Source organism: Mus caroli, chromosome 10 (assembly GCF_900094665.2).
Source record: "Mus caroli chromosome 10, CAROLI_EIJ_v1.1, whole genome shotgun sequence".
Lineage (NCBI taxonomy): Eukaryota > Metazoa > Chordata > Mammalia > Rodentia > Muridae > Mus > Mus caroli.
The window spans coordinates 102661993-102687406 of NC_034579.1; the positions used below are offsets into that span (position 1 = coordinate 102661993).

Here is a 25414-nt window from a genome sequence, read left to right on the forward strand (position 1 = left end):
CCAGGACCAAGAAGTGGGAGTGGGTGGGTAGGGGAGTGGGGCGGGTCCTAGGTGACTTTTGGGATAGCCTTTGAAATGTAAATGAAGAAAATACCTAATAAAAATTGGAAAAAAAAATACCCACTGGCTGTCCACGGTCTGTGTGATAAAGTTTTGACTACCCATAAAAATAAAATGGCTCAAAGTGATCTAACACTTGGGTAAGTCTATCATTTTAATTCTTCAAACTAATGGATATTTGACCTCTAACTCTTAATTTTCACTGTACAGTTTGGCAGTGTCCTATGTGATATTCACTCAATGTTAGAGGCTCCACATTCAACCACATGAAAACTGCCAATGCCTGCTTCAACATCCAGATTAACCGCACCATCTGTGAGGTCCCTTACCAGACACATAGCTGTGCCCACCATGCCATACATCTTAGGCAGTTTATGCAGGCACACACACCACTACTGGACGATGTCCTTATAAGACTATAAGTGATCCCCACTCTGATCCCTGGACCTTGGCACTCAATATGCATGTGCCAAGATTTAGCGTTGCGATGGTGATTGCCCACTGCATTTTTAAAAATAATGTTCAGTATACCAGAACATAAAATCCCTGTTAAGATTCAAAAACACGCTCCTGACAATAGTAATTTTCTTACTAGGATCTCTTATTTAGATTAACTGCAATACTTTTTTTTTTTTTTTTTGCTTTCCAATGGTGATTATGAAAATATATAAAAACAAAGACAGAGAAGGCGTATATGTGTTCCCAACAGAATACATCGGAACCTAGGTTTAGTATTTGGTGATGCCTTCTAGCACTGAGCAAACAGGACAATGAATTCCTCTTGAGGCTCTCGCTAGTAAAATGCTATAAGAGTAGAGCTATACTAAAAAGATATACTAAAAATAATTGTATTACTAATTACATTATGTACTTAATATTTTCATATCTTAGAGTTCTATACACTTACCTAAATTATTGTATTGTTTCTAAAATTAAAATTATATAAACTAGTATAATAAAAAAGTGGTAAAGGTAACCCCATTCCTATTGTCACAGAGATGGCTCAATGGTTAATGGTGTTGACTGCTCTTCTAGAGGACCTGGGTTCAATTCCCAGCACCCACATGGCAGCTCACAAACTGTAACACTGGATTTAGGAGATCTGAAACCCTCACACAGGCATAAATGCAGGTAAAACGATATTGCATATAAAAATAAATAAATCTTAAAAACAAAAGCCTTTTTTTTCCAAACTGAAAGCAACAGAAGACTGTATTTAATTAGGCTAGTAGATATCTACCTATCTCTATCTATATAAAACACAGTTTTTGTTCTGTATACATTTGATTATATTTTTATTTATGAACAAACTATAGTTTTCTCTTCAATACCTAGTGGTAATATTTAATATACTGATTATTTAAATATTGACACAATTTAATGTATAATCAGAGAAAAATTATACTCATGGAATTTGTCCCAGTTTCAGGTTTCTTACTTTTTTATTTTAGATAAACAGTTTTGCTGTTGTTGTTGTTTTGAAAAATTTCAACCAGGGAAACTGCACTAAAGGTAACAGTTTAAATGATTACTTGTATCAGGCTGGTTCCATATATTCCCTATAGTAGCTGGCCTTTGATATATTAGCTAGTACTAATGACTACACATTTACAGTCTTAAAAATTACTACAGTGGCTTAGCTAGAGAAGAATGATCAGACATCCTTACCAAGGGGTCCCCTTCTGTATCAGTCTGGGGAATGTGCTTTGACGTTGTAGCTTCCTTTGTAGATGTGCAGGCTTCGTAGCCAACATCTTCTGGCCTCAACTGCAGTAAAGCTGGGCCTTCCTGAGGCAAGGATGCAGAACTCCATGGGTACGTGTCAAGGACCCACTTGGAGGGATCTTCCCACGGTGCACGTTTCCCATACATCTAAAGGTTCACCACAAACAAAGAACATTTCTTAGGTAAAAAATACGAAGCGAATGCTAATCAGGTAGCTATTTTCACATTCAGTTCCTGCATATGTGTCAAGAGAATTATCCATGGGTTAAATATGTCCATCTATGCGGCTCACTTGATACTTAAAATTTTTGCAAAATAGAAGGGAGCACCTGATGTGGAGGGAAGCATGAAGGAGGTGTATTATAAGGCAATAAAGACATCAGTGCACATATTTGATTTTATGAATAGCTTTGCAAATGCAGGTGAAAAAAAAACCCAAACATCTCAAGGTTGATAAACAAAAGCTAAATTTTGGAAAGGTCTGAAATACAGAATCTGTTTCTTACAGTAAAGGGAGTTCTGTACCAAACTGTACTTTGGAAGGATGATGAATGAAAGAAAGAAAGGTTTTTCTCATTCGGGTATGGTGATAACCATTTCCCTCTAATAACCTCATAATTCCATTGCTTCCTGTTGAGAGACATTTTATATGTTTATAAATAAGAACACCGAGAAAAAAGGGGTAAAAATGGAAACCCAAATATGCATTCTGTAAGAATCTATGGGAAAACAATGAACCTATTAAAAAAGAAATGTAAGAGACTGTACAAAGCAATATCTGGAGAATGCAGGGGAGCAGGTGGACCCAGGACTTTCTAAGTTAGGAACAACACTGACATCAAACTGCCGAGGGGACACAGACTGGCGAGATTTTCATAAAGAAGGCATCAGGCCAGGAGAACGTGGGAAAAAAAATGCCACACCTAGGAAGAGGAAAGTGTCCTTTCTTTACCCTTGTGACCTGTGTTGGACCACCCAGGACCATTCTGGGTATCCAGAGTTTAGTGTCACCACCTCAGAGGGTGGTGCATGGTGTGTCCAGTGATGATGATGTTCTCAGTGAGGTGGAAGAAAAACATAGGCATTGTGAGTACCAACCCACGCAATACTTTTAGGTTTCTCTGGAAATCATATTAAAGTTTGAATCTGTGACAATACGAAATTATCTAGGCCCCAAGATGCCTTTTGGAAGAGGGGACAGAGGCAGACATCTGAAGCTTATTCGTTGTTCATCGGGCTCCTTTGTTTGTTTAGTTTTGTTTAGTTTTATTTAAATAGCTCTCATCTTGGAGTAGTAAGCTTTGTCTCAGCTGAAAACTGCTTAATAGAGGGTACAGAATACAGATATGTGTACAGCTAATTATTCATAGAACTTTGTGATTAGGGGATGGAAGGATGGATGACTCGGCAGTTAAGAGCACTGGCTACTTTTCCAAAGGAGCCAGATTCAATGCCTGTCACTTGGGTGGCAGCTTACAGCCTTTCTGAACTCCAGGTCCAGGGTAACTGACACTTTTTTTCTAGTCTCTAAGGGCACAAGGCATGTATGTGTTGCACATACATAAATTCTGGCAATGTGCTCATACACATAGAATAAAAAAATAGGTAAATAAAAAACAAGACAGTTGATTATTATTATTTATTATTATTATTATTATTAATTTGGAGACTAGAATTGACCTAAAAAGAACTTGAGTGTGTATAAACAACCAGAGCCAGTCTTTCATAATCAGCTAGGACAGCAAGCATCCAGGTCACAGAAAGTAAATATTATAATAGGATAAATCTGAACACCCAAGAAGAGCTGATTTAATCGCTAACATTTCAAGAAAGATGGAATCACCAGGAGAATAACTCAATGTGTCAGCCGCATCCTTTCCAAACAGATCATGTGGCAGAGAGCATTCCCCCATATGGTTTCTCAGCAGGCACTAGCCTTCATCCAAAAATGACTTTCTCTTTCCATTCCTCCAAACGGAGAGACTCAGGTTCATTTCTGCACTTTTAGGTCAAGGTCCTTTGACATTAGTAGATGCAAGGGCACAGTATATGACCTTTTCTGCTTTAGAGGTCATAGCTGGAGTTCTCCAAGTTTCCTACTATCTAAAGTCTTTCACAGAGTAAAAATTTCAACTTCACTAAGGACTGAACATCATCCAAGAAGAGGGTTCTCCCCCACACCCTCACCTTTCTTAGGCTGGGTCACTACTTGATCTTCTACACCTATAGGGTAACTGATTCGGTTTTCACTCTAATCTACTACCAAGCATCATGAGCCAAAGCAAGAAGCTAGAGGCATATAGAACTTTTGTTTGAGAGATTATGGTTTTTAAATGATAATCACTCACTCAGATGGAAGCTTTACACAATTATAATGATCAAGGAAGAGATTTGCAAGTATTATTTACTTTAATATAAACAGTCCATTTATCTCCCAAACTAAAAAAAAAAAAAAATCTAAGGAAATTGTGCCGTTTATAATCACCGCTTTGAAGCCTCTAAGGCTTCTGTTGCTTTTTATTTGTTAGCAAGCAAATATGAAATAAGACTTGACATATAAAGCTGAGGATAATAGCTTATTAATATGAAAACTATATCTGGAGAGCAAATAATTTACCAAAATATAAATTTAAAAATATGATTTCTCTACTATAAATGTGTTTTCATAAATGATAATATGAATTCTTTGAACAAATGAAGTTTGAAAGACCACCTTATACTATACACAGCACATTGGTTTTTAAACATTCGTGAAATGCAAAATGTTATGAAGAACTAAAGCTGTGTCATTTTCATAGTCTGTGCCCTAAGACGTATAAGTAAGTAATTACATATCTGTTTACGAAGAACATTTTTAAACCCCCATTGCAACAATCTTAGCCTTCAATGCATAGGGTAGGAAGAACTCCATTTTGCACAGACACAGACAGTAGCAGCCTTGTTCTAACAGACGAACTACTGCACATGCACATTCGTCATAACAGACATACTGCTGAGTGTTTCTTGCTACCTACTTTAATTTTCTACGTAAATAGCCAAACAAGCAAGCAAATAGATAAATAAAAAAATGGTTTTACTTCTTAAAATAATTTGGTTTTCTTTCTCTTTCCTTCTTTCTATATTTATTTATTTATTTATTTATTTATTGGCTTCCTTTCTCTTCACAATAATACAAATCAAGCACTCTACCTGCAGGCCTTCCCTCACTGCCTCCAGAACATAAGGTACCAAGGAATAATTCCACAGATCCATGAACCACACCCTAGATCCTTCCACATCCATGGGGCAAGGAAGGAAGAGCCGAGGACCTGAGAAGACACAATCGGCACAATGTTTACCAATATAAGCACATGCTTAGACTCATTTTGGAGAACTATAACACACATATTCCTAGAAAATTCCTAGCTTGATTAGCTCAGACATCATGAATACATATTTATGGAAGAGGGCCTCCAGGACTGTCTTTTTTCTTAACAATGAAATATTAATCTAAGGCATAACAGGGATTCATGAGAAATAGAGAAGTGTCTAATCCAGGCCTGATTTATAAACTGTGCAGAGTTCTGTTAGAGCTAGATGAATGGTTCATGGCAAAAAGCAGTTATTTGCAGAATAACATGGAATCAGTACAGATCTCTGAGCTGAGGACAGAATTCCTGCCTGCAGCTAAGGACCTTTTGGTGATTTTATGGCACCACGAAATGCCCTTCTACACATGAACCTTAAGCAGGAATAGAAAAACAAACTGCATTGTGCCCACAAAGAAATTAACTTGGTCTTATCTTGAAAAAAAAAGTGAAATACAAAAATTGTTCATAAAAAGTTCATTCCCTCACAGTCACAGGTGAATGGGCTAATAGATAAAATATGTGGTTTCTTTTTCTTTTAGAATAAAAAATTTTTACTCTGTGTACTTTTGCCTTTTGGCTAGCAATGTGGTCTTTAGATACGTTCCCATTGCAAACTTAATTTCACTACCCATAATTGTCAGAAACAATGAAATAATTGCAGACAGAACACTTAGAAGAAGACAGTTTTAGAAAAGAATCTCTTAATCGTTGGAATCTTTGAAAGGACTAGCTATCCTTGTGGTTTTATCTCCCAATCTATTACATTTACCCAGTATGCTCTGTGTCTGCAGAATGGACAATTGTAAGTTTGAAGCTCACCAATGGTGACATCAGAAGAACTGTGTGTTTCCAGGAAGCTATTGAGATGGTGCCATGTCTTAGGAATCCAGTCGATAATTTTGACCAGGTCGTTATTACGTATATTCCTTTCAATTTCCATCTCTATCAGTTTCCTTCGAAGATACCTGCCTAAAAAGCCTTTCACGGGTTCTGTGTGGTTTGCACATAATACCCACCTACAAATAAAGAAAAGAAAAATTAAGTTAATTTTTTTTTTTGGTAAAACTTAAACTTTATTTCCTTAGTAACTTCCATTGCACGAAAAATCACTGATGTTCCCTTGTTAATTAGTGGCCACAGTTTGATGCTGCAAACATTTAGCAAATTTATTACCATTAGAGTTATAATACAGTGAGTTTTACTTGAGAGCTTCCGAGAGGCTTATGTTCCTGAGAGTGAGGAGGTACACACATGCTGAGGGAGCTTATGTAGCAGAATCCTAGACCCTGAAATAGGAGCTCTCTTCACAGTCTTCAGTCAGAAGAGCGCTCTAGCTTATCCACGAAAGTAGTAAGCAGGAAAAGAAACACTTGTGATTACAGGTTAAAGATCCCAGAACGTCTGCTTAAACCGAGTGCCAGGGGAAGCGAATCACTGTGGGCAGGATTCTCAGGAGAGGAATGGAAAAATAGCCTTCAAGACACCTTTATGATTAGAGAGAAAGTAGAACAGGTGCTCAGAAGAGTGTGTGCATGCACACACAAACACACACACACACACACACACACACACACACACAATCTTTCAAGTCCTTACCTGAAATTGTGATGTAGTTCTAAATTTGGTGATGAAGAGACTCCCTGATTCATGGTTCCAATAATATAAGGACTAGGAAAAATGGAGAATGGAGTATTAAGATGTTCTAGAGGGAAAAGCGATTAAATGCGTTTCAGAAAAACAATTAAGAAAAATACACACTATTCTCCTTAAAGAGGAAAATTTCATAATGTTAAATTGGAAAGTGACAAAATAATAGAAACAAAGTGTCTGCTGGGGATTCTAACTTGAAATCTAACACTGAGGCAAAGTGACTTCTTTCTCTCCCTATGGGAACCTTCGTGTAGATAGATAGATAGATAGATAGATAGATAGATAGATAGATAGATAGATAGATGAATGATAGATAGATAGATAGACAGACAGACAGATAATGGATGGACAGACAGACAGATAGATAGAGATGTTGTGGATTTGTTCTAACACTTGAATCATGTTAATTGGGTTCCCAAAATTGATTAATAAAGTTGCCAGCGACCGGCAACCAATCGCTGGGCAAAGAGACAGAGGAAGCGGGATTTTAGGATTCCAGTGCAAGGGGACCAGGAGAGAAAGGAATTAGAACCACCATGCCAGACAAAGCATCAGGTCTAGGCCTAAGAAGTGCAGAAGAGGGAGCACACCAATCACGTAAGAGCTGGGAAAGGGTAGCCCCAGCTTCCCGCCCCACACCAATCGGGTCTAGGGCAGCAAACATGGAATATAGATTTTAGTAAGTAATATCAGGAGTGATGGAGGGGAGGCATTAGGCATTTGGATGCTTAGAAGTGGTTCAGCCATTGACCTGATTAAGGCATATTAAAGTAGAAGGGTGTGTGTGTGTGTGTGTGTCCGTGTGTGTCTTTCATTCAGGAACTCAGAACATTGGGGCAGGTAGCAAGGGATGCACAGCTGCCTCTGCCAAGTGATTAGAGTAGTGTTAATCAATTAACACAACGGGGGTGGGGGAAAGGTTAGGAGGGGAATGTGCAGAATAAGCACAATGGTTTGTCTATTCTAATTTTTTTAAGATAGTGCTTCACTATATAGCCCTGGCTGGCATTGAACTCAGAAATATGACCATTTCTAAAGTTCTATGATTAAAGGCATGAACCATTACATCCAGCGTACGCTAGCATGTTAGAACTGGTATGTTTATTCCAAAACCCTGTTAATTTTCAGTTTATCTAAAGATTTGCTTTAACACAGATATTTTTAATTTTGTGTGCATGTGTGCTTTGCTCTGTGTGCCACATGTGTGCCTGATGCCCCTGGAGGTCAGAAGAGGGTGCCAGATCTCCAGGGACTGGAGTGATAGATCAATAGGAGCAACAATTCTGTAGGCACTGGGAATCAAACCCAGGTCTTCTGTAAGAGCAAGTGATGCTGTCCATCTCCCCAGCCTTCTTAAACATGATGCTTTGATTCCTCCTTTAACCTTTATTTTATGCTGACCAATTGGTAGTCGCTTGTCACTAGCAATGATTGATTACTTAAAACACCGATACAATATGGTTAGTGCCATTTATATTGTTGTGTTCTGTATCTTTTTCTCTAGAGATCATTCTTCAACACACATGTAGGTTTTTACACTGTTTTATGCCTTGATTTAGTGTGTCCCTTCACTTTGCATAATAAAGCACTACAGTATTGGAGGGAGATATATCTGAGTGAATTAACTTCAGCTCTAGAGAAGAGTTAAACTGTTACTTTGATAGTGATGGAATAAAAGCATAGAGAGCTTTAAAATCTCCTTCTAGTTATTACATGCCCTAGTCAAAGCATCCTACCATCCATATGGGCTTTCTAGACATCCAGTGTGTCTACAGAAACTAACATCATCACAAAAAATGCATAATGCTTTCATAAAAGTTCCTGAAGACCAAAGCAAGGCTGTGAGGAGGGAGAGGAAGGGGGTCACTTGTGGAATTGAGGCTAACTTGGTTAATATAATGAAACCCTGTCTTTAAACAATAACAAAAACCCAAATAGCAACAAATCAACCAAATGAACAAAGCAAAAATCCTTCTTAAAACGTAGCTGTGGATAAATAGATATTCTAAAGCATGCATACAAATTCTGTAGAGATATAGGGTATCACTAGATATTATTACACAAATGGTATCCACTACAAGTATTAAAACATAAAAAAGGTATAAAGAAGTAAATGACATCACTGTTTCTCTACCTGATTATTCCATTTATTTTATGAGCTTACCATTTGTTGTATTTACAATTGAGAAAACCATTGAAGATATCACTCAAAGAGCCCACATGGTGAAGATTATCCAGAATTATGACAACAGGGAGCTCTACCCCATTATTGTCTGCACTGCATTGTTCAGCCAGGTTGGCAAGATACTGCTGCAGTTCCTTAAAGACACAGAACAAACCCATCGGTAATAAATCTCCAGATCACGCAAGCATTCACATTTTGAGAAAGAGCATAGTGTGTCCTTCATTCAACTTTTTTTCTGCTAATATTCATAAGGAGAGTTTATGGAAATAATGTACAAAGCAAATCTAAAATGGAGAGGCTCACATTTTAAGAGAAGAGAGGGGCAGAGAAGAAGGCAGGCTATTGCCAAAAGGCTATCCAAACTGAAAGCATGGATACCTTTCCTTCCTCCTCATAAGGAAAGCCAGATGAGTTCTGGATAGGATCCCTCATGGTCAGCTACAAGTATCAAGGTGTCTTATTGTGTTTGATATTTCAACAAAGTAGGTTTTTACCAAAGCTATTTCAGTTAGAGAATAAAGCCAAAATGACATTTTTTAAGGTTTCTAATATACTCCCAACATTTTGACTTGAATTATTTAGATGAGTTGAATCTAACCACATAGCCTCAGTGCTCAGATAAAAAAAAAAAAGTAGATAATTATTTATTTATAGCTTGCAGGTGACTGCTGCAATTTTAAACACAGAAAGCATTTCTCATCTTTCATGGGACCATTTAACATCAGCACATGGCACTCCTTGTGGTTCCTTTCATTTTTCAGGCATTATTCTTGTCTAATAACTTTGAACCTAAATATGATAACCAGTTCTCTGATTGACGGTTCTTGCAGATGGGTAGGTCAGGGGCAAAATCAGGTTTCTTAGAATTATCCTAATCAGTTGGAACATTTCCATATGATTTGCATATTCATAATGCCATTTTCAATTTGTAAATCTTGCTCAGGGTTAAAACAATTCCAGGATCCCAATTTCTGTCAGTCAGGTAAACACATGCACCACGCATGCCGGATGTTTCCTCACTCCATCCACCAAGTTAGAGAACTAACAGCCTAGTAGATAAAGCAAGGCAAGGGAGCAGCAGAGGCCCTGAGTGATCTTCATTCAGGTTTTCTCATGAGCTATAGGGAGATGGCCTATGAGATGAATTGTGAATAATAAGTAAAACTCCAACTGGTAAGTTTGGAAAGTTATTCATCATTTCAACATGCCTTTATCATGTGCCAGGCACAGTGGCACTGGGAATTCAGAGACCCAGTTTTTTTGTCCCAAGAACATCTGGTAGATGAGCACACAACCAAGTCAATAAGAACATCACAATACCAAACAGAAAGTAAAACTCACGAGACAGCACACTGAGGGTTAAGAGAAGCCTGTCGTAGGTTTAAACAACAGAATGTAAGGAGGAAAATGTTCAAAATATGAAGAACAAAAGTAAAAGTTAGGAAGTACAGCTGCAAGATATATTTGGGAAAATAATAAGGATCTTGAGGAGTGGGAACCAGCGCATGGTTATGATCTGTGAAATGATGGAAAGGGAAGAAAATAAAAGAAACTGGATTCATGAACACAGAATAGAAACATATCACACTGAAAAGTGTGGACCATGAAACCTTTGTTGTTCATCTGTTGTAGGAGAGAGCAATTTATTTGTCATTAGAAACATAAAATGATAATATGCAATATATGATATAATTATATATACATATATAAAATTATATACATATTATATAATTATATCATAGATATATTATATACACATATATAATTATAGATATATAGTATAAAATTATAATTATATATTATATAAGTATATATTCTATATAATTATACATATATGTATATATATATGTACATACCTATACATATATAATTATATACATACATTATAATGACATATGATATATTATATATTAATTATATATAATTATATACACATATGTGTATGTATTATATATTGTGCATACATAACATACATAATATAATATATAATAATGAAAGAATTCAAAATATTTATTATCTACAAAGAGGTTTGGCAATACATATATATAACTACAATTGAGCATAAATGACATTATTTTTATATTTTCTTTTACAACATGTAAAGATCACCCACAGCTTCTGGGGAATATTTTCAAGTAGCAGAAGCACTTGCCACTATAGCTGTATCTCTTTTTAAAGACTGGGGAATATTTTAATGCTTAGAAATGGAAGAGGAGCTCCTCACATAGAAAGACAGGAACGGGTTCCATCAGAAATAGGAGAATACATTGTTCAAAGACAAGTTCTAAGTGTGAGCTTTGTGAAAGAGACACAGAGGGACATAACTTAAAGGGAAATTTACAGTCTGAAATGATTGGTGAGGTAACACAACCTCTCCTGTTGACCACATAGACATATGCAGCATTCGCAGAAAGGAAATGTAGAATTGGGGTTTTGTCGTGCTGAAAGGAGATGAGCCAAGAGAACCCTGAGATTATTGAAGCCAAGGGACACTGTCATGCTGAACAGGAAAAGTGTCGTGTTTTGGGTTTAGTGCAGAAAGCAACAAAAACCACTGGAGAATTATAATTGAGTCAGATTTTAATTATGAAGAGAGTTTCTATTTCCCCTGATGTGAACAGATAGAATGAAGGGGGGGCTTTAGGGGAGCTGTGAGGCACAAAGTGAGAAACAAAATAGTTGTGGGAGTTTAAGAAGGCAGGAAGGTGAATGGGGTAGAGGTGGATGGAGCAGGATTGTCCTCTGATGCCTTTCAGGGCCACATCTGTCATTTCTATATATAATTTGATCTGGAACACATCTGTAGGTTGGAAAAGCACTCTCTGATTGGGGAGAGTGGATATGGCCAATGGTGCTCAGTGGGGAAAGAGAAAGACAGACACAGAGAGAGAGAGGGAGAGGGAGAGGGAGAGGGAGAGGGAGAGGGAGAGGGAGAGGGAGAGGGAGAGGGAGAGGGAGAGGGAGAGGGAGAGGGAGAGGGAGAGGGAGAGGGAGAGGGAGAGAGAATGCTGGGAATATTTAATTTACAGTTAGGTGAAGTTGAGCAGGCAATGGAACTAACCAAGAAAGATCTGACTAGAGAAGTAGGAAGGGAAGAAAAAAAATCAGAATTATGGGAACAAGTTTTTTTAGAAAACATTTTTTTTTATATTGGCATAGCATATGCAAGGAAGCAAGAGAATTCAGACCAGAAGAACATTTAAAAGGTATGTAATGCAGTGCTGGAAATAGGACAAAGCCATGGGCCACTCATCTGTGCTAATACAGGTTTTTGTTTCTATTTATTTATTTATTTATTTATTTATTTATTTATTTATTTATTTTCAAGAAAGGATTTCTCGCCGGGCGTGGTGGCGCACGCCTTTAATCCCAGCACTCAGGAGGCAGAGGCAGGCGGATTTCTGAGTTCGAGGCCAGCAAGCTCAAAGTGAGCGAGAGCTATAAAGAGAAACCCTGTCTCGAAAAACCAAAAAAAAAAAAAAAAAAAAAGAAAGGATTTCTCCCTGTAACCCTGGTTGGCCTGGAACTTTCTCTGTAGAACAGAGATCTACTTGCCTCTGCCTAGAGCACACCAGCACCTGGGCCACCAGTGCACAGCACAAATAGAGATTCTTACAGGCCCTCTGGAAAGCACTTTGTGATTCTCAGTCCAATTTATGGGATACGACTCTTAGGTGGATGGACTAATGAAGTTGTATTAAGTGTTTGCCATTACTGAGGTAAGTAAATGAGAGCAGAGCCTGAAGCCAGATAGACCTGGCTCTGAGATGACTCCCCATCTAGACCATGAGACTGTGGCAGCACTACCACTCTACGGAGATTGAATCCTGGTTTTCTTGGATCTTGACTCTAGACACATTACAAAGGAATCTGCCCGGGCCAGTTTTCTGATCTTTTCTTACCTAACCTTCCAAGTGGCTTCAGCTGGCCACATACTCTTTTTCTAAATCCATTTCCACCCTTCTGGGTCTGTTATATCAAATGCCACAAAGTGTAATTGTTTGTGTGCTCGGCTCTCAATCACAATATTCCAGCTGGCAGCTTGAGGGAGGGCTTGAAGTGTGGGAAGAGGAACAGAATGTAAAATCAAGAGGTACCCAAAAACACGAGGAGACAGTTTTCTTTTTTTTCCCTTTGATGGATTATTGTTTGATATTGTTTATTTATTTTCTTTTTGAGTAATTGATTGCTGGCCACATGTCCTCCGCTTTGTAATGCCATAGCATAAAACCAAGCAGCAATTATGTGGCTCTATTTTTTTAATAGCAAAAGACTTATTATTTTATGCCTCATTAGCAGTTTCTTTTAGAAAGATCCATATTCCTTATTGCTACCCATAGCACACTCTTCACTTGATATTCCTTCTTCATTTACATCACCCTCCCACTTAAAACCTCTCCTCTAAACAACTCCCTAAGTGATTTTGTGTATTTGCTTTAAACTTCAAAATAATAAGCCATATTCTCTTGTCCGACTTCTGCAAGCATCCTGAGTGACAGATCATTCATACGTAAAAAAACTGAGGGAGAAAAATCAACATCTTTCACTTGAATCTTGCGTTTTCTAGATTAGTGCCCCATCATTTACTTAAGAGTTTCTTCCCATCACTACTTCCTAGCATCACGTTCTACTTAAATACTCCTGAAAAATCCCACCCCTGACCACTTAGCTGTAAGAAAATATGAACTGATCTCATAATGTCTTTGCACTTCTGAAAGCAAAAAGAGCATTAAAATAGGTAAGTAGAAATTTAATGACCATTATTAAAAACTTCTCCAAGTACTATTTAAAAAAATAATTGAAACTGAAAAGATTATATATAAACACATAGATCTTTCAAAAGAGAACATTTCATTACTGATATTGACCAACTATATTTTACATTGTCAAAATGCATCCCATTTAATTTTAGAGTTGGTAAATTTGATTCCAACCATATACAAAATACTCCGGCACTTCATCAAAATGCTTTCGTCTCCTCTTCTGAATCCTTTCTCCTTATTTTCTAACCACTTCCCCCCTACCCACCTTTGTTTTATTTTTCAAAAACAAAGAACTTTTGTGGACTTCCTGGCATGTCAACATTGAGGAAAAGCCAAAGAGAGCGCTGGGTGTACCCAAGAGACCTCTGGGTTCTTTTATCTTTTGGCTGGAAAGGAAAGTGCAGCAACTACAAGGCTTTCATGTGAAGATATAAAGAAGGAAGATCACAGGAGACATTAAACATGCAGATAGGAACAAATGAGCAACCATCTCCTTCTCCTTCAGCTCAGAGAAGACTCAGGTTTTCCAGCTCAGTTTCTATGTCACTCAGCAGAGCAGCAATAAAAAGTGAGGTAACCACAATTCGAATAATGCTGAATTCCAAGAAAATATCCAGGATTTAAAGGCTGTGTGTGTTTGAATGTTTGAGTTTAAGACACCCCATTGTACTGTATGCACAATTTGGGAATAATTTTGAAACAAAGTTTATGTGTGTTGTTGGGGAGAGGGTATGTACTTGTGCACAAAATCTTCACTGGAACAAAGGGCTATAATTAATAATTAATAATTATACTTTAAGTATGTGTGCTAATATATATATATATATATATATATATATATATATATATATATATATATGCCTAGTGTCATAACCCAAACAAAACAAAACAAAAAAAGAAACCCACACACATTTTCTTTGACTTCTTACCACAGCCCCACAATTTTCTTCACTTTAAAGTTTCAAAATCAAAATGAAGGTATAAAGGAATTCAGTAATAGATCCTAATCCCCCCCACCCCCCAGTACTTAATGAACCGTCTCACTGAGATGGGTCTGTTCATTTAGTTACACATTTGCTTTATTTGAAGAACCCAATGGCTTTGCGAGTAGTGGTACTTCTGCAAATGTGCAAATCTCAGATATTATGTTCTATGACTCCTCAAAGGCTTCACTCATTAGGCAGTTACATGCTAATGGGCAGGCTTCAAGGAACTGACTCTATCCAGTGACTGCTAATACCATCAACTGATTCATCTGCTGAGCTGTTGACACCAGGTGGGAGACTCAAATGAGGATCTGATGGAAGAGTGTCCTTGAGACACCCCTTTAAAGCATACCCCTATTATTCTGAAAACATCCCTTTTCTTTCTCTCTGATTTCTGGTTACCATGCTGGACATTTCCATTTCACTATGTCCTCTGGTGTCTGTGATATTCTACACTGCCATTTCACCCGTGGGCCCAGCTGACCATGAACTGAGCTCTCAAGAAAGTATGGGAAAGAATAAATTATTCCCTTACTCTAAGTTTCTCACGGCTGTTTTATTACATATTGTGACAATAATTGACCAACACACAGAAAGGCTTGTCAAGTTGGCATCATTCAACTAGGCCATTTTGAAACTATGGTATGACTCTCTCTCTCTCTCACTAGGACTCTATCAACATAATAGTTATGACAAGATGCACTTTCCCAAGAGCGCTCAGGTAGAAGTAGCTGAGATTTTAATATCTACAAGTGGTAAAACTAATGCAGTGTTATGAACACATTAGCCACCACCTGATTCCTATTCAAGTAAGTATCATAGAAAGTGCTGGGGAGGTTTTCTAGCCTCATGTGACAATGTAGACTGGTTGGATTATCGAGACACATTAGAACTGTGGCCCACTGCAATATTCTTCACTGTCGCCAACCTCTCAAGCAGAAGTTCTCTAAGACATGATATAAGCAAACTGCTGCGTTTCCAGACTTTCTGCAGCTATTACAGCTGATTCCCAAATCAATCCAATTCCTGCAATGCCCCAGTCAATTTATGTCCATTTCTTGATGCATAAACCAACTCTTGTTTTCTTATAGAGCCTGGCTCAGCCTGTGGAGTCATATAACTCTCTTGTTTCCATAGCACCATAAATAATAGCTGCCCCTTTTGTCTAGCATCTTGTAAAAGTATGTTTAAGGGAAATCAGCATCTAATTCTGTATAATCTCAGCGCCTTTCCAAGTACATGGTAAGTGACTGTAAAAGCAGCCTTTGTATGCATATTAGTTAAAGCAAAGTTTGTTCACCTACTAGATTATAATTTTAGTGAACAACATCGATGTTTTGTTTTGTTTTTTTTTTTTTTTCATGTGTGAAACGCACAACATTTTAAACCGTGATTGCTAAAGATACTTCTGGATAAATGAGGGTTGTTTTAAACCCTGATTGCTAAAGATACTTCTGGATAAATGAGGGTTGTTTTCCTAGTATCTGTGACTTACCTTACTTGACTTGTGGTCCACATTAAAGGTAGCAATGGCATCTTCTGTCTTTTTCCTTCCAGATTTTGTTATGACATATTCAGCAAGTTTGTTTGCTAAATAGGTCTTTCCCGTACCACTTGGTCCTGAGAGGATAATTCTGTGGTGCTCCATCAACAAGTTAAAGTACCTTTGGGTAATTGGCTTAGGAATCAGTGTATCAAAAACAAAACTGTCCAAACTATTTTCTTCTACCCCTGAAGGAAGAAACAAAGGAGATAATAGGCATTATTGTTCTGGAGAATAACTGAAATATATTACCAAGCCCAAATAAAACCTCGTGAGCCATAAAAAGGTAGCTCTTACAAAATAATTTTGTAGCTATTTCTAACTTGCACATATTGGATGTCATTAGAAAAGAGGACGTATTGATTAGAAGATACAGTGAAAAATCTAAGCTGTTTCCTTCACTGTCGGCTGCATATTTCCCATTATTGCTTAAAGAACGAAAGATAAAAATAGATTTTTTTAAAAAAATAATAATTTATTTATCAAAATAAATAATTTGTCTTAGAGCTGTATTTACAGTGTTATGGAAGAACGTGAGATATGTAACGTTCTGTAGAATGAAGATGGGAAAATGGCTTCATTAGGAGTGAGGAAGGCTTAGTGAAAGGCAATATGAGTTCATGGCCAGCAGAGACTACATGCTGAAACCCACTTTCAAAAAGCCAAAATTAAAGAGGACAATCCTTACACTCCTCCCCATACGTATTAGCTTCTGTCAGTCATAAAAGCACCATGGCTGTATTACCCTTTGAGCTTTTTTTAAAAATATATATAAATTACAGTGTTTGGTAAAGGATTAAGAAGAGAGCAACATTGTTTTCTTTTACTAATCCAATTACTTTCATCATAAAAATCAAATATTGACTAATCCCTCTATTATCCCACAGTTTATGCAGACACCCTCTCATTCTTGAACACATTCAAACAAGGAACTAAAGAGGCAAGCCTGCATCAGATGTCACATTAGCTATAACTAATGTAACACAAGAGCCAGAACCCAGGAGGCAGCATGTATTATCTCTGACTTTCACTCTCTACTCCAATGTGGATGCTTACTGAATATACATATTTTATCTCTAAAATATAGTGATGAATATGTTAGTTCAGGTAATACAATAATTTTCATGGAAAGCTTCTCTTATAAAGATGAGATAGAAAAAACGATCTAGAAGATGAAATTCCCCAAGATACCTTTCTTGTACAAATCTTGTGACTCTTCAGAACTTTATTACAGGACTGAAAAGATTAATTTATTGGGATTTTAATGGTTTTAGTAGGAATTTATATATCTAGACAACCCAATAGTCTGGTTCATACCAAAATTATGACACAGGTCAATACAATTTATAATGTATGCAAACTTTAACAAGTTATAAGTGCAAATAAAATGGAGGGGTCTGGGTAAAGGTTATGTTTTTCATTTTACCTTTCAGGTTCACAGTGATGATATTATTATCTCCAACCAGGTATCCACAAGGTAGCAGTTCAGGCACTTGTAGGTTGTGAGATCTAATTAAATCTCCTATACAGTAGCTAGCAATACAGTCAGAGCTCAGACCAAGACTAGAGGATGCATCAATTCGGAACACATATTCCTAAAATAGTCCACACCAAAGGGGGAAAAAAAGTCAAAATAGAACTTCAACTCCTCTGCAACAAATATAAATTCATGAGGTTATAACACACACTGACAAGAATTTTGAGTCACAATTTTCTCTATGGCCATATCACCCAGAATGTGTGCGATTTTCTCCAGTCTCAGAAGCTAACTGTGGTTGGGCCTTTTTTCTTAGTTAGATGGGAAACCAACCTGGGATACTCAGTGCTACAGGCTTTTTGGGTGGAGAGATGACTCCATGGTTAAGAACAATTGCTACTTTTCCAGAAGACCTGGGTGCAACTCCCAGGACCCTGATGACAGCTCACAACCAGCTGCAACTCAAAGGTCCAAGGGATCTGATGTAATTTTTTTGGCCACTGATATCAGGCATGCATATAGTGGACAGGCTTAGATGCAGACCACCCAGACACATAAAACAAATACAGTTTTTAAAATTAATAAAATGATGGACTATATAAGAATTGTTGTATTAAACAGTACTGGGAAAGAAATGTTTCCATATGGAGATGGGGTAGGGAGAATCAGATGCATTTAAGCTATGAAAGTTAAGTACAGCATCAAAAGGGGAAATATTAAAATTGATGTTAAGCTACTTTCAAAAACTTACCTTAAAGAGACGCCTAATGACACCATCTAAGACATCCCATTTAGTTTTTCCACTAACACCAATGGATCCTATCAAATATGCCTGAGACTTCTGGTCCTTAAGGAGAACAAAATGAAGATAAGGCCCAATAGTTTTATTACTTTATCACTATAATTCCTAATTAAATGTATTAATGTAGTTACTGCTTAAGACAGTATGTGGTGGCTTACATAAAATAAAATTTAACCCAATGAGTTTGACAACCAAACAAATAATGTAACCACCCGAACAACAACAAAAAAGAAAAAAGCTCAGATGACATGGTAGGCCAAAGTAACCTGGTGCATAAGCTACTTAGAAGAAAGAGAAGATGACAGCTATCAGACAGATTTGCTTTTCATAGTGATGTCCTTGACTCATTCCTCCTCCGAGAGCCCATGCAGAAGGAAGATATAGGATACAGAATGGATCTTGTCAAACAAATCTGTAACTTTGTCTTATTACTTTATGATTTTTATCTTTGATAAACCAAACACACAGTGTTTTCATTTTTAATTTGAATTTTTAAAAAATCAATGCATCAATAACAACTAGGTTATCCATGATCTATGGGTAACATATTTACCTATTTGAAAACAAGTATGATTTTGAATTTGTCAGAAAATTTCTAGGAACCCACAAGAAGAACTTATAGGACTTATTATGAGGCAGACCTTAATACTAGAAATGATTGTCTCGTATCTAAATTATTTATGGGGTAGGTAATTGAGGGTTTTTCCCTGGGTATATGAGAAATTCAAGATTTTGTCAGCTGCAATTAAGTTGTAATATTCTTTAATTTTTGTTAGGTGGAAGTAATTATATGGTATAATAATTATGATACCAGTGGGTAGATTTAGTTAACACATAACAATCCTAGTTTTAAAAGTCTAGTGGCCATTAAAATGTAGCAAAATAATAATTAAGCCAAGCATTTAGAATACATGGATTCTACAACATATAACATCTACCACCTCATTAGGAAATATTATCAGAAGTAAATCATGCAGCTGACTTTAACCCTCATTTTCTTTATCTATAATATTTAACACAGAAAGTGTAAATTATTGTCACATTTTACAGAGATATACTATGACTTAAGAGTCATTTTTAATATAGAAAAAGTGTACAACCATTTAGCTAAGTGGTTTTGATATTATTCATTTTAGTACTATTAGGGGCTAAATATGTTCTGCCAATTCATTTGTTGAAGTCCTAATCTCCAATGTAATGATATAGAGGAACCCATTCTTTCAGAGACATTCAGGGTCAGCACAGACTATGAGAGTGAGGACGTCAAAGTGGAAGTGCCTCTCTCTTCCTATCAGAGACCCCCAAGAAAAGGCACCATAGATTCAGCCGAGAAGATGACTATCACAGTGCCTATACCAGCATCCAAATTAGCTAGAAGCTTGATCTTGGACTTGTCTGCCTCTGGAACTGGTAGAAAATAACTCTTTAAAGTCATCTCTACCATCACACTTGATGAGCAACATTTTCAGAAGCAGTATTTCCCTTCTAAAACTCTGGGACTTTATTTTTGATTAAAAACACAAATATGTATTCTGGGCTACTATGTAACAATTCATTTTAAAAAGTTCTTTGAGGTTTGGGACACAGAGTCAAATAACATTAATTTGAAGAGAACTTTTGAATACAGAAGTTAAAGAAGTTGCCTGGTCGGGTAGGACTATGCTTTAAAAGGACATAGACTAGTGTCATTAATGGGATTTGCTCTTCTGATTTCAGTAGACTGTCGCTCTGGCATCTACAATATTTGTTATCTTATAGTCTTCCATCTGTATAATGATCACACAGCAGCTTTAGAGCCCAGTGTATTTATCTATTGTTTCTATCTTTTCGTCATATATAATATATTCAACGGGCACCAATACAGAAAAATAGGATATCAACAAGAACAAGCTCTCAGGTATACAATACATCTAAATTGATAAGAGTTCTCATTCCTGACTGACAGAGAAGGAGATTATATATGAGATTAGTGGAATACCTTGGCTCGACCGTAGCCCTTGCTGATGGAGACTATAATTTTCACACTGCGGCCATCCTTATGTCCCGTTGCATCACCAGTGTCATCTAGCAAAATATCTATGGAATCCAAAAGAAACAATCACTGTGGAGTAACATTAAGTTAGAGTTGTATTCTTTCCATCTTTTCCCCCTCCTACCATGTAAATATTGTGCAGTGGTGCGTGTTTCTCATGCTCACCTATCTGTTTAAAAATTCTCAACTCTCAAAGGAATGAGTTATGTGGCAAGGCTAATATTTTCAGTTTAGGAATTTTATTTATGCACCCCAAGATCTTTACCTAAGTGTTGGGCCATTGCCTTGAAGTGAAGACATGAGTTTTACTTGATTATAGATAGATCTTGATAACATTTGAGTAACATCTCGGCACCATTATAATGGTAATGAATTGAAAAGCAATCCAGCTCCTCATTTAAAGACTACAGAGGTGCTGAGATATGAGTGGCCATCAAACGAAACACCTTTCAGACATGGGGTACAAGATACAGTTCTGTTAGCCCTTGCTTTATGTCTATCATTATAAGGGACTGATATCAAACATGGTATTAAGAGTGACATTATACATACCTACAGAAACACGTTACACATTGTTCTCCTGTGTCCTGCATACTAACAGCTTCAAAACTAAAATTCTGTTTTTAGTAATATTCTAATAGTTACTAAAGTATGCTAATGCCTACTTGCATTTATAACACCAGATTTTAAAGGTAGTTAAATGTTAAAATTTATAACATGTTATAGAAGATAAATGTTCAGTTTGGAGGAGTGATATAAAAAACATCCTGCATACATGTTGTTTTCCTTTAGCAGTGATGATATTATGGAGTCATACCTAATACTAATATGAAGATATTATTCTGTGGATAAAGATGAGGCATGTGTCTGACCCAACTGCACTAATAATTTCATGCAGACAAATACTGTGATTACTATCATCACCACAACAACTTATTAAGATGACTCCTGACAATGGAATCTTTCTATTTTTGTTTGTTTGAGGGAGGATCATATTCCCTTATGGGCTAGCCTGGGACTCAAGGCGATCCTTGTCTTCTGAGTGCTGGGAATACACTTAGGAGCTACCATTCCTTCCTGGAATGGCCTCTATTATGTCAGCAGTAATTAAATGCATAATGTCATACAGGAAGAGGCAAAAATTACTTAAATATCATGCAATTAATAAACAACTTTTAGAGATATGGTATATGTTGTAGATTTGGTCCCCCAAGTTGCACGAGAATCGACATGTGCACCCATAAGACACTGAGGGACCCAGCCCCCAGTTGGTTTTGGTTGGCAAAGTTGCTGGTGGACAATGGCTGGGCAGGGAAACAGAGGCGGGGCTTTAGGATTCCTGGGCAAGGGACTGAGAAAGGAGCAGGAAGGTGGAGAACCGCCGGGCCAGGCCAGGAAAGGAGGAGAAGCCATGCCTGAGGTGTGCCAGACAGAGAACATAGCCTTCATGTAGGTGCTGGAGAACACAGCCCGAGAGAGTTGCAGGTCTGGGTCCGGGGCAGCCAAGATGGAATACAGGTTTAAGTAATAACTCGGGAATATCGGAGGGGAGTGTGTTAGCCATGTGCAAGTTTGGAAGTGGCCTAGTCATTGAAATGTTTAAGACATATTAAATTATAAAATGCTCTCTCCTTCCTTCCATTCTTTCCTTCTCTCCACTTCCTCCCCCCTCTCTTTCTGTGTGTGTTTCATTTAGGAATCCAGAACATTGGGGTGGGTAGCAAGGAGCACTGTCACGGGGACGATTTGAGCAGAGTCATTGGGTTCAGCAACAGGTATATAAAATTATCACTCAAAGGTTTATTATTATTGTAACTAACAATATAACATGTGGGTGGAATTCAGGGCTTTGTGCATTCTTAGCAAGTACTCTCCTCTGGAGCTCAATCTTAGTTCTTTTCTTCATTGGAAAGTTCTATGTCCTCAAATAAGATCTTTATGAGAATTTAACAAACTTCCTGGGTGATATTGTCAATCTTTTTCTCCTTTACCTATTCTCTTAATAAAATGTTAGCCAGGTGTGGTGGCGCACACCTTTAATCCCAGCACTTGGGAGGTAGAGGTAGGCAGATTTCTGAGTTCAAGGCCAGCCTGGTCCACAAAGTGAGTTCCAGGACAGCCAGGACTATACAGAGAAACCCTGTCTCGGAAAAAAAAAAAAGAATAAAATGTTGTAGAATTGTTTCTAATTATTCTTTAGCAATAAAAAGGATAAATAAAGGACTTTCTAATCTATGGTGTCTTTTAGAATTAAATTCTCAAAGGATATAAATTATTGGCATTTGAAGAAACAGCAGTGTTCATCACCTTGAGCTGGTAGTTATAGAATGCACATATATATCAAATTATCCCATATAAATACTAGCTTCATAAAATTGTTTCTTAAATTTACTTGTTCCAAGTTTTGGCGGTTTAGAGGGGCACGCCATTAGTTTCTCATATTTAAACTTCTTATAATTCATAGCTAAAGTTCTTCTTCAGTCTCTTGCTCAGTTACTCATAAATATTCATAAATATCAAGTAAGCACTTTGCATAAAAAGGAAGTAATCTGAATATTGAGATGCATATCAAAGTAGAAAAAATAAACTTCTTTTCTTCTCTGGATGTATGTCTTCAACAAAGTGGTTTCAGGATGTGCTGGAAATAAACGGGGCAGTGAAATAGAGAGGGTCTGACAGGAGAAAGTCCTAGATTGATAGCGCTTCCTTCAGGAGGTGGCACTAGGCATAAGACCAAAGACTGACAAGCTCTAGGCAAGCAAAAAGCCAGAAAAAAATTGGTTCAGTCAACAACAACCACCACCACAACAAAAATAGTGGAAAGGCCATATTTTAAGATCTGGCTATGAGGTTGGCATAATGGCACATGCCTGTAATCCCAGCATGTGTGAAGAAGAGACAGGGAAATTGGGAAGGCAATGTAAAACATAGTGAATTCAGGTTATCTGTTTGGGCTTGTGGGATACCTACATAAACACCTGAGACTAAAGCCACATCTATTAAGATGAATCAGGAAGTTCTAAGAACATGCTCATGACAGAGAGAAGGGAAAGACCAAGGAGAGGGCACGGAGTCCTCTGCAATGATGGTAGCTGTCCTTCCAATCAGATGTACCTCGGTTGCTGTTCCCACATGCCTGTCATTCACTCCATGACATACTAGCTCTGAAAAGCTTAAAAATACAAAAACTTCTCCTGACAACATGGAGTAAGCCCACACCGTTAAACAAATGAGCAATGTCTTTGGCTCTATAGAGATAGATAATTAAGGCAAAAAGAAGTAAAACCTCCAGCCAGTGATTCATCCAGATCTGAGCTTAAATACCACTTCTTCCACTTGCTGGATACATTATTTATGTTGACAGATATGACTACAGTCATATTCCTAAGACTTGGTTTACTCCTGTGCAAAATGGGATGGAAACTACCTGCCTTGGGAGACTATTGAAAGAATGTTTTTAAAAACACCATTTTACATGGTTCATAAGTTTTGCTATCTATAATATTACTTCTTTCTCTATGTGCTCAATATTAAAACTCTCCTCTTTGCAGTCGGATAGCATCTCTCACTCCATGTCCTTCCATATCACCCAAGGTAACAATTCTCAGGAGAATACAATCTCAAGTCATGAAGTCTCTGTAATTTCTTTAGTAGAACAATAAGCTACTGTCCCAAATGGTTAAAAGCATTGTTTGTCTGAATAATTGGAACTGTTCGTTGTTTTTCTGGATAGATAGTAAAGGAAAGTACTTTTATTGTACTTCTTCTATAACATGAAAGGCCGTCAAAACAGAATTTTAAGTATTCTGACTTTCTTTGAAGATGTAATTTAATACAATTATAATCAATTTTAGAGTATTTAATATCGCTTTTTTTATATTCCTTCTCACCCTCTTATCCTTGTGCATCTTGGTGTGATTTGGGGGAAATGGTTAGGTATCTTGGTTCTGACAGTGTTGTCTAGCTACCCAGGAATGTGTATAACAGTGGTTTCCGGTGTCCTCTGGTGGTTGTGCTATGCAATTACCACAGATACCATGTAAACAAGTCCTAAAGGAAATTTTATGTGGATGATTGAATGTCCCAGGAAGAGTTATACCTTATAATTGAGTTATAACTCAGATATGAAGATGAAATTATGTCATATGACTCTACTTGAAATCAGATCAGAAGTGTACCCCTGTCCTATCATTTGTATGCTGACTACAACGAGAGAATCCAGCGTTTTTTCTTTTTTCCCTTTGTTGAAAATTTAATAGAGCTACAGAATGGTTGATACAGCAGCTCTCTGGCTGACATCGTGAAGGCTAGTGCAGTCAAATTTAGAAATTGGCTCTGTACAAGGAAAACTCTATTAACTGGCACGGAGTTATTATTGTTATATTCATGAACACCAATCACCACAGAGAATATTTATTCCCATTCATCCTATTCATAATCAGAAGTACTTCACTGTGATTTTTTTTTTTGAAAACTGATAAGAAAACTATGTTTCTAAGATTCTGTATTAGAGAATGTTGGTGTATAACTATTAAAAAAAAGTCCCAGAACTTGGGAGGCAGAGGCAGGTACAGCATTGAGTATTCAAGTTTAGATGGCCTATATAGCTAGTTCCAGGCCACACCCTGTCTCCCCAGAACTATTGAGCTAAATAAACAAACAAAATAAATGACTTTCTGGGATACATTTTAGCTATTTCTGAGCACTGGTGTGAGGATTTTGAAGACGGGTAAGGTTTTCCTGATCTCAGGATGCCCTCCAGTAGCCATTAGGGGAGAAAAGAGTAAACTTGTGGGGATCTGAACAAATACACGTCACACTCACAACACACACGCACACAC

General features: G+C 37.2%; 1 protein-coding gene across 10 annotated transcripts in view; it reads right to left on the bottom strand.

Annotated features, from left to right (window-relative positions):
* Positions 1-25414, bottom strand: part of Nav3 (neuron navigator 3) — a 737122-nt gene that overhangs the window by 5108 nt on the left and 706600 nt on the right. For all 10 annotated transcript variants that reach the window (XM_029482745.1, XM_029482744.1, XM_021173799.2 and 7 more), the window contains 9 exons: positions 20520-20617; positions 18491-18586; positions 17689-17857; positions 16215-16450; positions 8950-9104; positions 6732-6803; positions 5955-6151; positions 4975-5093; positions 1729-1932 (listed from right to left, as the gene is read on the bottom strand). In XM_029482745.1, the coding sequence (XP_029338605.1) occupies positions 1729-1932; positions 4975-5093; positions 5955-6151; positions 6732-6803; positions 8950-9104; positions 16215-16450; positions 17689-17857; positions 18491-18586; positions 20520-20617 (1346 nt within the window). The remainder of the gene's footprint in view (positions 1-1728; positions 1933-4974; positions 5094-5954; positions 6152-6731; positions 6804-8949; positions 9105-16214; positions 16451-17688; positions 17858-18490; positions 18587-20519; positions 20618-25414) is intronic.